Below are 13419 nucleotides of genomic sequence, written 5' to 3'. Positions count from 1 at the left end.
ACATACACCCATCTTAATTTTAAAGCATGCAGTATCCCCTTGCTTGAACAACTGCCTTTTGGTCTATCTGCAGGTTCCTCACGAGCACAATTAAGTGTTCTGGATTCCCATTCTTCACAATCTTATCCATATTTGTTATGATTCACCCAGGTGAATGCCTTTGCATAGTCAATAAAACACAGGTAAACATCTTACTGTTATCCTCTGCTTTCAACTAGGATCCATCTGGTATCAGCAATGATATCCCTTGTTCCACGTCTTCTGAATCCAGCTTGAATTTCTGGCAGTTCCCTATTGATGTTTTGCTGCAACCACTTTTCAATGACCTTCAGGAAAATTTTAATTGTGTGTGATATTAATGATGTTGTTTTGATTCCGACTCATAGTGACCCTATAGGACAGAGTGGAACTGCCCCATAGGGTTTCCAAGGAGCAGCTGGTGGATTCGAGCTGCCGACCATTTGGTTAGCACCCATAGCTCTTAACCACTACGCCACAAGGGCTTCACATATAAGTCTTCAGATGTCTTCATTAAATAAAAATAAATAATACTTTCTCCCATCCCAAACACATCAATACTCCACAAAACAACAACAGTGACTTTAGTCTTTTTTTTTAATTGTGCTTTAAGTGAAAGTTCACAAATCAAGTCAGTCTCTCATACAAAAATTTATATACACCTTGCTATATACTCCTGGTTTCTCTCCCCCTAATGAGACAGCATGCTTCTCTCCACCCTCTACTTTCCTGTCCATTCAGCCACCTTCTGTCCTCTTCTGCCTTCTCATCTTCCCTCCAGACAGGAGCTGCCTACATAGTCTCATATGTCTACTTGATCCAAGAAGCTCACTCCTCACCAGTATCATCTAGGTTTTTTCTATCCTATACACCAGTCCAATCCCTATCTGAAGAGTTGGCTTTAGGAATGGTCCGTGTCTTGGGCTAACAGAAGGTCTGGGGACCATGACCTCTGGGGTCCTTCTAATCTCAGTCAGACCATAAGTCTGCTCTTTTTACGAGAATTTGAGGTCTGCATCCCACTGCCCTCCTGCTCCCTCAGGGGTTCTCTGTTATGTTCCCTGTCCGGGCAGCCATTGGTTATAGCCAGGCACCATCTAGTTCTTCCGGTCTCAGGCTGATGTAGTCTCTGGTTCATGTGGCCCTTTCAGTCTCTTGGGCTCATAATTACCTTGTGTCTTTGATGGTCTTCATTCTCCTTTTCTCCAGGTGGGTTGAGACCAATTGATGCATCTTAGATGGCCGCTTGCTAGCTTTTAAGACCCCAGAAGCCACTCTCCAAAGTGGGATGCAGAATGTTTTCTTAATACATTTTATTATGCCAATTGACCTAGATGTTCCTGGAAACCATGGTCCCCAAACCCCTGCCCCTGCTACTCTGGCCTTAAAAGCGTTCGGTTGATTCAGGAAACTTCTTTGCTTTCGGTTTAGTCCAGTTGTACTCACCTCTCCTGTACTGTGTGTTGTCTTTTCCTTCACCTAAAATAGTTCTTGTCTACTATCTAATTAGTGAATACCCCCCTCCCTCCCTCCCCACTCTTGAAACCATCAAAGAATATTTTCTTCCATTTAAACTATATCTTGAGTTCTTATAATAGTGGTCTCATATGATATTTGTCCTTCTGCAACTAATTTCACTCAGCATAATGCCTTCCAAATTCCTCCATGTTATGAAATGTTTCACAGATTCATTATTGTTCTTTATCAATGGGAAGTATTCCATTGTGTGAATATACCATAATTTATTTATCCATTCATCCACTGATGGGCACCTTTGTTGCTTCCACCTTTTTGCTATTGTAAACAGTGCTGCAATGAACACGGGTGCACATATATCTGTTCATGTAAAGGCTCTTATTTCTCTAGGATATATTCTGAGGAGTGGGATTGCTAGATTGTATGGTACTTCTATTTCAAGCTTCTGAAGGATGTGCCAAATCGATTTCCAAAGTGGTTGTACCATTTTACATTCCCACCAGCAGTGTGTAAGTGCTCCAGTCTCTCCACAGCCTCTCCAACATTTATTATTTTGTATTTTTTAGATTAATGCCAGGCTTGATGGAGTAAGATGGAATCTCATTGTAGTTTTGATTTGCATTTCCCTAATGGCTAATGGTCATGAGCATTTCCTCATCTATCTCTTAGCTACCTCGATGCCATCTTTACTGAAGTGCCTGTTCATATCCTTTGCCCATTTTTTAATTGGGTTGTCTTTTTGTTTTTGAGTTATTACAATGTCATGTAGATTTTAGAAATCAGATGCTGATTAGAAATGTCATAACTAAAAACTTTTTCCCAGTCTGTAGGTAATCTTTTTATGCTTTTAGTGAAGTCTTTGGATGAGCATAGGTGTTTGATTTTTAGAAGCTCCCAGTTATCTAGTTTCTCTTCTGGTGTTCATGCATTGTTAGTAATGTTGCGTACACTGTTTATGCCATGTTTCAGGGCTCCTAGCATTCTCTCTACTTTTTCTTCCATGATCTTTATCATTTTCGATTTTATATTTAGGTCTTTGATCCATTTTGAGTTAGTGTTTTTGCATGGTGTGAGGTATGGGTCTTGTTTCATTTTTTTGCAGATGGATATCCAGTTATGCCAGCGCCATTTGTCAAAAAGACTGTCTTTTCCCTATTTAACTGTTTTGAGGCCTCTGTCAAATATCAACTGCTCATACGTGGATGGATTTATGTCTGGATTGTCAATTCTGTTCTGTTGGTCTATGTATCTGTTGTCGTACCTGTACCAGGCTGTTTTGACTACTGTGGCGGCATAATAGGTTCTAAAATCAGGTAAAGTAAGGCCTCCCACTTTGTTCTTCTTTTTCAGTAATACTTTACTTACCCGGGGCCTCGTTCCCTTCCATATGAAGCTGGTGATTTCCTTCTCCATCTCATTAAAGAATGTCGTTGGAATTTGGATTGGAATTGCATTAAATCTATAGATGGCTTTTGGTAGAATAGACATTTTTACAATGTTAAGTCTTCCTATCTATGAGCAACGTATGCTTTTCCACTTATGTAGGTCTCTTTTGGTTTCTTGCAGTAGTGTCTTGTAGTTATCTTTGTACAGGTCTTCTACCTTTCTGGAAAGATTTATTCCTAAGTATTTTATCTTCTTGGGGGCTACTGCAAATGGCATTGATTTGGTGATTTCCTCTTCAATGTTCTTTTTGCTGGTGTAGAGGAATCTAACTGATTTTTGTATGTTTTTCTGGTATCCTGATACTCTGCTGAACTCTTCTATTAGTTTCAGTAGTTTTCTTGAGGATTCTTTAGCATTTTCTGTGTATAAGATCATGTCATCTGAAAATAGAGATAATTTTACTTCTTCATTACCAATCTGGATGCCCTTTATTTCTTCACTTAGCCTAATTGCTCTGATTAGGACCTCCAGCACAATGTTGTATCAGAGTGGTGATAAAGGGCATCCTTGTCTGGTTTCCGATCTCAAGGGGAATGCTTTCAGACTCTCTCCATTTAGGATGATGTTTAGGAAATCAACAGTCACTGACTCTGGCTTGGGGGCTAGGGGCATGGTAAAATAAACACAAGTACTTAGCTTTTGCTGAGAGCACCTTTCGTCTCTGGTTCCAGAGGTGTGAGTAGGTTGTGCGGCTGGTTGTCTCTCCCTGAGGAAACTGCAGTCGCTGCAGGGAATGGTGCTTAAGGGTTTCTGGTGATCCAGGTCTGGCAACTCCTCTCCACTTCTGAACCGTCTTTCCCTGCCCCTGCTGCTTGGTCCATTTTCTAACTTTGCCTTTGATATTCGGGGCTCCTTGCTTGTCATAAATATAGTCATTTTGCTTGTTTTTTCGGGTTTTTATTTTAAAAGGGATCACTGGAAGCATCTGACTATTCCGCCATCTTGGCCCCGCCTCCTGATTTTAGTCTTAAATCAAACTGTGTCACTTCCTTGCTTAAAACTCCTCAATGGTTTCCCATTACACTTAAAAAGCAAACTCTCTGGTTTAAAAGACGTTTTCCTTGATCAAGCTCCTTCCTGTGTCTTCAAACTCATTTCATGGCATGTTCTCCCTTGCTAACCATGATCCAGCTACATTGTTTTACTCTACGTACCTCAGAGGTGACTAGCTCCAACCCAGTGTAGGATCTCTGCACGTTTTGTTTTCTATCTGGACTGCTTTTCTTTCCCGTTTTTGCTTTGTAGTTTCCTTCCCAATCTTAGGTTTCTGCTGAAATGTCACTGTCTTAGACAGATATCCCCTCTAAATAACACCTTCCTTATTTTCTATCTTAGTCTTTTACTTCTCTCCTTTATACTGCTTATCATAATTTATAATTATTTATTAAATAAATACTTCCCCACTAGAATGTAAGTTCCACGAGGGCACAGACATATCTGTCTTGTTTGCTAGCACAGTGCCTGACACAATGAGCCAAACCAGTTGCCGTTGAGTTGATTCCAACTCGTGGAGACCCCATGTGTGTCACAGTAGAACTGTGTTCCGTAGGGTTCTCAATGGCTGATTTTTCACAAGTAGGTCAGCAGGACTTTCTCCTGAGGTGCCTCTGGGTGGCCTCAACCTCCAACCTTGTGGATAGCAGCTGACGGCATTAACTGTTTACACCAGCCAGGGACCCCAGTAGGCACTAAATAATTGCTGAAGAAAGGAAGAGTGCTAGTAAGTCAACATAAAAAGAGCAAAGGAGTTTCAAGCTAGGCAGCAGTTAATAGAACAAATATAAAAACATAGGTACAAAATTCTGTACCCCCAAAACCCATTTTCATTGATCCTGATTCATGGAGACCCTATAGGAAAGAGTGGAACTGCCCCATAGAGTTTCCAAAGAGCACCTGGTAGATTCAAACTGCTGACTTTTTGATGAGCAGACGTAGCTCTTAACCACTACACCACCAGTGTTTCCTTCCTTACCCCAAGAGATGAAACCAATAAAAATATGTATAGATCTATGTTAGATTTTATATATTCATGAATAAAAGCTCTGTGGTACATTAGGACACACGGAATATTTGCGAATATTACTAAGTTTAGTGGTTTTGATATGGGCCATTCTGGCTCTAAATTCCAGCTCTGCTGCTTATTAGCTGGGTTATTTTGAACTTGTTGTTGTTGTTAGGTGCCGTCGAGTCGGTTCCGACTCATAGCGAACCTACGCACAACAGAATGAAACACTGCCCGGTCCTGAGCCATTCTTACAATTATTGTTATCCTTGAGGTCATTGTTGCAGCCACCGTGTCAATCCACCTCATTAAGAGTCTTCCTCTTTTCCGCTGACCCTGTACTTTGCCAAGCATGGTGTCCTTCTCCAGGGACTGATCCCTCCTGACAACATGTCCAAAATATGTAAGATGTAGTCTCGCCATCCTTGCTTCTAAGGAGCATTCTGGTTGTACTTCTTCTAAGACGAATTTTTTCATCCTTTTGGCAGTCCATGGTATATTCAATATTCTTCGCCAACACCACAATTCAAAGGTGCCAATTCTTCTTTGGTCTTCCTCATTCATTGTCCAGCTTTCACATGCATATGATGTGATTGAAAATACCATGGCTTGGGTCAGGTGCACTTTTGTCTTCAAGGCGACATCTTTGCTCTTCAACACTTTGAAGAGGTCCTTTGCAGCAGATTTGTCCAATGCAACGCGTCTTTTGACTTCTTGACTGCTGCTTCCATGCCTGTTGATTGTGGATCTAAGTAAAATGAAATCCTTCACAACTCCAATCTTTTCTCCGTTTATCATGATGTTGCTCAGTGGTCCAGCTGTGAGGATTTTTGTTTTCTTTATGTTGAGGTGCAATCCATACTGAAGGCCGTGGTCTTTGACTTTCATCAGTAAGTGCTTCAAATCCTCTTCACTTTCAGCAAGCAAGGTTGAGTCATCTGCATAACGTGGGCTGTTAATGAGTCTTCCTCCAATCCTGATGCCCTGTTCTTCTTCATACAGTCCAGCTTCTCATATTATTTGCTCAGCATGCAGATTGAATAGGTATGGTGAAAGAATACAACCCTGACGCACACCTTTCCTGACTTTAAACCAAACAGTATCCCCTTGTTCTGTCCGAACAACTGAACTTAACTTCTCAAAATTCAGTTTTCTCTGTAAAAGAGGAACAATTATAGTATCTATCAAAGTATTGAGAGATTTAAAAAAAAAAAACTCTCAATAAAGGTTAATCACCTGTCAGTTTGTTGTGTGTGGCGGCTTGTGTATTGCTATGCTGCTGGTAGCATGCTATGCTACTGGTATTTCAAATACCAGCAGGGTCACCCATGGTGGACAGGTTTCAGTGGAGCTCTCACACAAATACAGATTAAAAGAAAGGTCTGGTGATCTACTTCCAAACATTAGTCAATGAAAACCTTTACGGATCATAACAGGGTATTGTCCAATATAGTGCGGGAAGATGAGCTGATTAGGTTGGGAGGAAATACACAATAGCTAAAACAATGGACTCAAACATACCATTGTGAAGGTGGCGCAAGACCATGCAGTGTTTTGTTCTGCTATGGCCATGAGTCTGAGCTCACTCAACTGACAACCTAACAACCATATATAATCAACACACAGGGCTTTCTGTTAAGGTGCTTAAAATCTACCGAATGATATATCTCACCTATCTCCTTTGACCCCCTAACTCTCCTCCTTCTTCTAATACCAAACTATTGGCAGTTCCTGAACTCATCATGACGTTGCCCAACTTCTTACCTTTTTATCTGCCACTGCCACTACCAGAAAGCTAACCCCCGACGCCTCGTGTTCATCGGCAACCACCTATTCATTTTTGAAGTCTTGGCTTTTACAATCTCCTAGCTCCCTGTGAAGCTTTTCTTGGTACTGACACCACAGTGATCCTAGAGCTCATCACACTATCTTCTGTGCTACACCTGTGGACCTTGAGCATACTTTTAATGTTGCCTGTGCTTTTCTGGTCGCTATGAGTCGGAACCGACCCGACGGCAATGGGTTTTGTGCTTTTCTGGTGTCTCGTCTCTTCCACTAGACTGTAAGCTCTTTGTAGTATGCACTTCCGAGTACCCGGTCCACTTAACATACAGTAACCGCTTGTTTGGATGCTGAAGCATGACTTCGCGACTTAGGCGACTCTCAACGTCCCCTCATCTGTACAACAGGGGTGACAACTTGTGCACGGTTATTACACGGAGTTCCTGAGATAACAAGGACCCCTAACACGGTGCCTGCACATCCTAGGGCCTCGGTGACAGAGGCCTGGAGAGGCAATACGTTGGCCACCGCTGGCAGGAAAGGCGAGCCGGGCGGAGCAGCCGAGTCCCACTGCGCAGGTGCGCTCGGGAGCGGGTGGGGTGCCTGCTCTCCGGACTTTGTGTGTACTTCCGGCGGCCAGCCGTCGCGGCGTGACGTCATCACCGTGCGCTGCCACGTCTGCTCAGCTCCGCGGTAATGGAGGCTGAGGATGAGTGCTGAGTGGACCCGGCTCTGCTTTTGGCTTTAGGTCTGCCTCTGGCTCTCGCGCTGGCTCAGGGTTTGGGTCGGGGTCTGGCAGGCCGAAGCCTGGACACCTTTTCTCGACTCCACGGGTGGACACAGCGTGCGGAGAAGCACCTGGTTTGGAGCGTCTCAGCTCGGGGAGGGAGTACTCTTGCCCAGGGTCCAGCCTGTAAAGCCGCCGCCTGGTCTCCGGGATCCCGCCTCACCGGCCGGGCCTCCTCCATGCGTGAGTATTACGGAGCTGCGCGCTGTCTCACTGTCTTGGACCGCTGTGGGCCCCCGGGGTGCGCAGCCGGGGCCGGCTTTGTCGTCTCCTCTTAGGGGCTAGTCTGTCGAAGTTGTGGTCCCTCGCCATCCACGTCCAACCACCCCATACTTTGTCGCCTCTTCCATCCCAGTTTCTTGTCCCTCACCTCTCTTTTTGCTCCTTAGTTAAGCAAGAACCAGTGGCACCTACATCCAGCGGCTTGAATGCTTTGTCTCCCTTGCGTTTGTTAAGCTCCAGCCAAAGGCTGTTAGGAATAGGGAACATAGGATCAGTCTGCAGTAACGTTTTGAAAAACCGGGGTTTTTCCAGGGTGTCATTCTTAAGTGTGGTTGCGTTGTTTAGGAAAACGGATTGGGTATCCATATTGGCGGAACCGTGATTTTGCCATGTTTTCAGAAAACCCGCAGTTGTTTTTCAGTGAGGGTCTGTATTTGTTGTTTGCCTTTTCGTCTTGCAGCTTCATTGATTTCTAAGTAATTTTACTTCAGTTTTTTGGGGATGTGCATCCGTTTGCGTTCCTTTCACTATTTTCACCCTAACATATGGATATAGCACTTGGACAGTTTCACTTTAAAGAGTTAAAGGGCCTAGTGGTGTATTTTTACAAGAACCTCTGCAGGACAGGGACACTTCTATTTTTTTTTCTCCTGGTGAAGAAACAAACTCAGAGGTTAAGCGACTCAGTTAAGGTGAGACAATATGTGGCACATCCTTTGGTCATGAAACCTAACATTTTGCTGGTTTTTCTGTATTTAAAGTGGCTTTACTATGAAATATTACACTTTAATTGAAAATACATGCATTGTGGTGTTTCTTACACACTTCCATCTGATTGTGAATGATACATTTTACGGGATACAAGTCAACTGATAAAAGACACAGATTGTGACTTTCATGATGCTGAACAGAGCTTGGATGAGAACCCAGGCTTCTGATCCGCTAGAGTCTCAGTAGTCCTTTCATTAGAATAAAATGTGTGATAAACACTGAGAGAACAGCTGTTTGAAAATCTGGTTTTCCAAGGCCAGTTCTTTGTTTCTCTGGTTATTTTGTTAACTGTGCATTTAAAAATAGTAAACTGACATTAATTTATTTGTTTTTGTTCAGAGTTGAAACAGGTTGACAGCCATTAACCTGGGTTGCAACTACAGGTGGCACTGGAAGCAGACTGGTTCCCGGACATGCCCGGTGGAAGGAGGGGCCCTAGTCGGCAGCAGCTAAGCCGTTCAGCTTTACCTTCTTTGCAGACTTTGGTTGGTGGGGGCTGCGGCAATGGAACAGGCCTGAGAAATAGGTAAAGAAGAAATAAGGCTGTGCGTAATTTGTCATATCTTTTGGTCAGTAAGATTAACATAGAAAGTCATCATGTTTTTCAAATTATTTGCTTATCAAGATTTATTCTTGGCATTGAAATATAAGTTCTGCCCTTGAAGACTAAGAGCTCAGTGTTTCAGAATAGTTGGGAAGTAGAAGGATGTGATATGGGGCCCACAGAGTGAAAGCAGTCCAATTCTTGACTAGAAGGCTGATAATCCAAATTCTAACCCATTCCAACTCATAGCGACCCTATAGGACAGAGTGTAACTGCCCTGTAGGGCTTCCAAGGCTATCATCTCTATGGGAGCAGACTGCCATATTCTTCTCGAGGAGTGGCTGGTGGTTTTGAACCACTGACCTTTCAGTTAGTGGCCAAACGTTCAACCACTGCGCCACCAGGGCTCCTTATCCAAATTCTAGTCATTGCCATTTTGGCTGTTAGAAGACGGGCGACATAAAGTGCAAGGGAAATGCGAGGGCTTAAGTACTTATTGGCGTTTGGGGTGGGGGAGTAGGGCAAATTAAAACTGACAGTTAACATGCGGTTCTAAAATTGTAAGTCAGATTCCATCAAGGGTTTAAAAATTATTTTATTCAAAATATTGTTTGAAATTAATAAACTGTCAGCTGTAGCCTAAACATTTTAGGATTTGTGTCATATTGGATAAAAATAAAGAATTTGACCTTTTCAGTGGAAATTTGTCTCTGTTGCTCCTAATTTTCAAGAGTTAGAATGCATCATTTCTAATTTTATTCAGGATAACTCACTTTATCAGAAGATTTGATCATGTAGCCCTGAAAAAAGATGTTTTCACTTAAGTGTTTGGCCAAGATAATTTTTGCCAGCTGGCTTCTGCTTTCTCCTTGAGTAAAGTTTTTCTCTTGCCTTGATTTTAAATGTCAAAACTAGCAGTCACTACCACTCCTGTGTTATATTATTCCCAAATTGTCACCTTTTGCTTTTCAGGCCCTCCCGATGCTATTTGTGCATTTCTCTCTTTCTGGCTTGCTGTCCCACTTTCTTTCTGACTTTCTAACCCACATCCTACCCAGTCTTCAAAATCAGTTCTGATCTCATCATTTCAGTGGGTCTGTCCCTGAAATACCAGTTTAATGGGGTTTTCCAGACTCTGACTCTCATTATACTAATTTTCAATCCAAATTTTATGTTTATGTATGTATACAGAATAGTTACAGTTTATCCCGGGGTATGATTTTCTACTCTTCTGCTTTTCTTTGGATTTCCTGATTTTAGAAACAGTGATACTGTCTGCTTCATAGCAGAGTGTTGAAAATAAATGAATAGTAAGTTGCTGTCACTTTTTAAAAATTTTTCAAGAATTTCTACAAATAATGTATTAGTTTATATTAAAAAAATAAAGTAAAAAGAATGAGAATATATGAAAATGTTTTGAAGAAAGGTATGTCTAACCTAGGTATTGAGTAAAAGATGTTTGCTATTTGAATATGTGCCTTGATTTTACTAATATATACTGACTCGGATCCCTGGTGGTGCAGCGGTTAAGAGCTCAGCTGCTAACCAGAAGGTCAGCAGTTCGAATCCACCATCTGCTTCTTGGAAATCCTGTTGGGGGGCAGTTGCACTCTGTCCTATAGGGTTGCTGTGAGTCAGAATTGACTTGATGGCAGCGGGTTTGGTTTTGCATCAACTTCGTGATTCAGTACTTTTAACTTGGTATAGAAAATCGTACCTGTGCCTCGCTAGGATTCTAGCTAACTAGAACATTCTGGCTCTGAATCTGTGTTAACTCCAGAGGTGCTTTGTTCATCCTCTCCTACTTTGGCTTCGAGGAGTCCCCTAGATAATTACTTTCTCAAACTGTAGCGTGGAATACCTTCTCTGTGTCTCAGGGGCTACTGTAGGAGGGCTTAGAAGGGAGAAGGGGTTGGACAGGCCAAGTAGTGAGGCTTTAGGTTTCCCAGTCCTCTCTTTATCAGACTAACTCCTTGTCCTGTGTGTTTTAAATATCAGGGTACCAGGTAAAATATGATTTGGGGGGAGGGAAAATGAAGTGTTCTGCTACTTAAAAAAAGAACTTGAAAACCACATTCCTAGATGGTTCTGCTTGCATTTGGAGTCTGAAGGTAGAATATTGGGAAGAACTAGGAACATCTGGAAAATACTTGCTCTTAACTGGGCTTGACTGTGGTTCTGATTTCTTCTCTCTGCCTTCGTTGTATCTCTTCAATCCTGGCTTTCAAGGTTCCAACCCTAGTTGCCTTGATCTACTGTTTGCCACTCTCTCCTCTTTTAACACATATTTCTTTAGCAGTTTTTCAACAGATCAGAATAAAGTGAAAGATCATAGGTGTTCACAGTTTGAAAAGTCATGAAAACTATTATTGAGTGATAATTTGGTGATATTTTTATTTAGGTTATTTTGAAAGAAGGTTCTATATTTGTTTCCTCATAGGAAGGAGGTAGCTGGGATAGGTTCTTTAAGTTATATAGGACCTGGGGAAGGGAAATAAAAAAATGTGGATAAAACCAGTAGCTGTGGCCTAGAATATAGCTTTAGGAAGGGTGTATAGAAAGAAAGACAGTGTCCAGATGAGGAGAACTCATTTCTGGAGTGTCTGTAGAGTACTGAAGAGAGAAAGAGGTAATTGCTTAAGGATGGTGTGATTTTGGATGACATATTTGATTCTACAAGACATAGGTCAACTGGAAAGGCAGCATTTTCCCCTTTTGGCAGGTGCTTATGGCCTAATTGGTGAAGTTAAACTGGAGACTGTCAGAGAGCTAGTTTGGCGAGACAGTCAAGATTGAAAGCCATAGATTGTTGTCCTGCTTCCCACCTGTGGGGTGCAGGAATCTATTCTCAGGACAGTGTGTTTAGATTGTCCTTCCAAAGAAGAAGGATATACTGTGTATTTCTGAGTTTCCTAGAGAGTTTTTAGTGGAAGGGAGAATCTTTTTTGAGAAGGACTAAGAATGATTTTGTTTTGTCCTTATATATACTTCGTTAATAACGTGATCTGAATACGTCCTGATGACCTCTGCTTTCTCGGTCCCTTCTGATCCTTCTTTATCCCTTTGAATTTTTCTTGTTTTATCCATTTGTCTCCCTAAATTCTGCTGCTTTGTCTCCCTAAATTCTGCTGCTTGGTGGGTCCATTAAAAAAAAAAAAAAAAACCCAAACTTGTTGCCGTTCAGTTGATTCCAACTCATAGCAACCCTGTAGGACAGAGTAGCACTGCCCCATACGGTTTCCAAGGAGCAGCTGGTGGCTTCTAACTGCTGACCTTTTGGTTAGCAGCTGAGCTCTTAACCACTGTGCCACCAGGGCTCATTAAAAGTTTGCGTGCAAAAAAAAGTTAACATAGCAGGCCTGAGATGGATGTCCTTAGAAAGGCCTACTTGCAAGGCTGGTGTCTGGGAACTTGACTGGTAAACAGTTCCTTATGCTATTATAAAACTTTTCCTAACTGATAAGAATGGCTTGCTGTGCCTACAGTGCTTACAGTGTGGTTTATGCTGAACACATTTTCTTTTAGGAGTCATGAATTCTGGCACCTGCTAGGCAGAAGGTGCCTCTGTGACCAACGCCCAGTAAATCCTTGGGTGCTGAGTCTCTAATGAGCTTCTCTGGTAGACAACATTTCACATATGTCTTCATAACTCATTGCTGGAGGAGCTAAGTGCTTCCTGTGTGACTCCATTGAGAGAGGGCTTTTGGAAGCTTGTCCCTGGTTTCCTCCAGACTTTGCCCTCTACTGGTTTTGATTTGTATCCTTTATGCTGTAGTAAAACTTAGCCATGAGCACAGCTATATGCTGAGTCCTGGGAGTCCTCTTAACGAACCACAAAATCTGGGTGTCACCTTGGGAACCCCCAGTACAGTTTGAAAGAGAATATTCAGAGTGCACATTGAGAAGAGTTCTTAGTTCTCTAGTGCTACTATAACAAAAATACTACAAGTGGATGGTTTTAACAAGGAGAAATTCATTCTCTTATAGCCTAGGAAGCTAGAAGTCCAAATGGAGGGTAGCAGCTCCAGGGGAAGGCTTTCTCTGTCTGTCAGCTCTGGGGAAAGGTCCTTGTCATCACTCTTGCCCTGATCTAGGAGCTTTTCAGTATGGGGCCCCCAGGTCCAAAGAACATGTTCACTCCACTCCTGGCTCCTGTTTCTTGGTGGTGTAAGATCCCCCGGTCTGTCTACTCGCTTCTCTCTTTTATATCTCAAAAGAGATTTGATTTAAGATACAACCTAATTTTGTAGATTGAGTCCTACCTCATTAACATAACTGCCGTTAATCCCATTACAACACACAGGAAAATCGCATCAGATGACAAAATAGTGGACGGTCACACAATACTGGAAATCATGGTCTAGCCAAGTT

At 42.3% G+C, this 13419-nt stretch overlaps 1 protein-coding gene across 2 annotated transcripts in view; it reads left to right on the top strand.

Annotated features, from left to right (window-relative positions):
* Positions 1 to 7384: 7384 nt before the first annotated feature.
* TMEM39A (transmembrane protein 39A) overlaps positions 7385 to 13419 on the top strand; it is a 39718-nt gene continuing 33683 nt past the window's right edge. For both annotated transcript variants that reach the window (XM_003412980.4, XM_023551762.2), the window contains exons 1-2: positions 7385 to 7694; positions 8844 to 9030. In XM_003412980.4, the coding sequence (XP_003413028.1) occupies positions 8918 to 9030 (113 nt within the window). In that variant the 5' untranslated portion in view covers positions 7385 to 7694; positions 8844 to 8917. The remainder of the gene's footprint in view (positions 7695 to 8843; positions 9031 to 13419) is intronic.

This window comes from Loxodonta africana, chromosome 1 (assembly GCF_030014295.1).
Source record: "Loxodonta africana isolate mLoxAfr1 chromosome 1, mLoxAfr1.hap2, whole genome shotgun sequence".
Lineage (NCBI taxonomy): Eukaryota > Metazoa > Chordata > Mammalia > Proboscidea > Elephantidae > Loxodonta > Loxodonta africana.
Note: the sequence above shows the minus strand (reverse complement) of the source record. Positions and strands in the feature narration are given on the sequence as shown.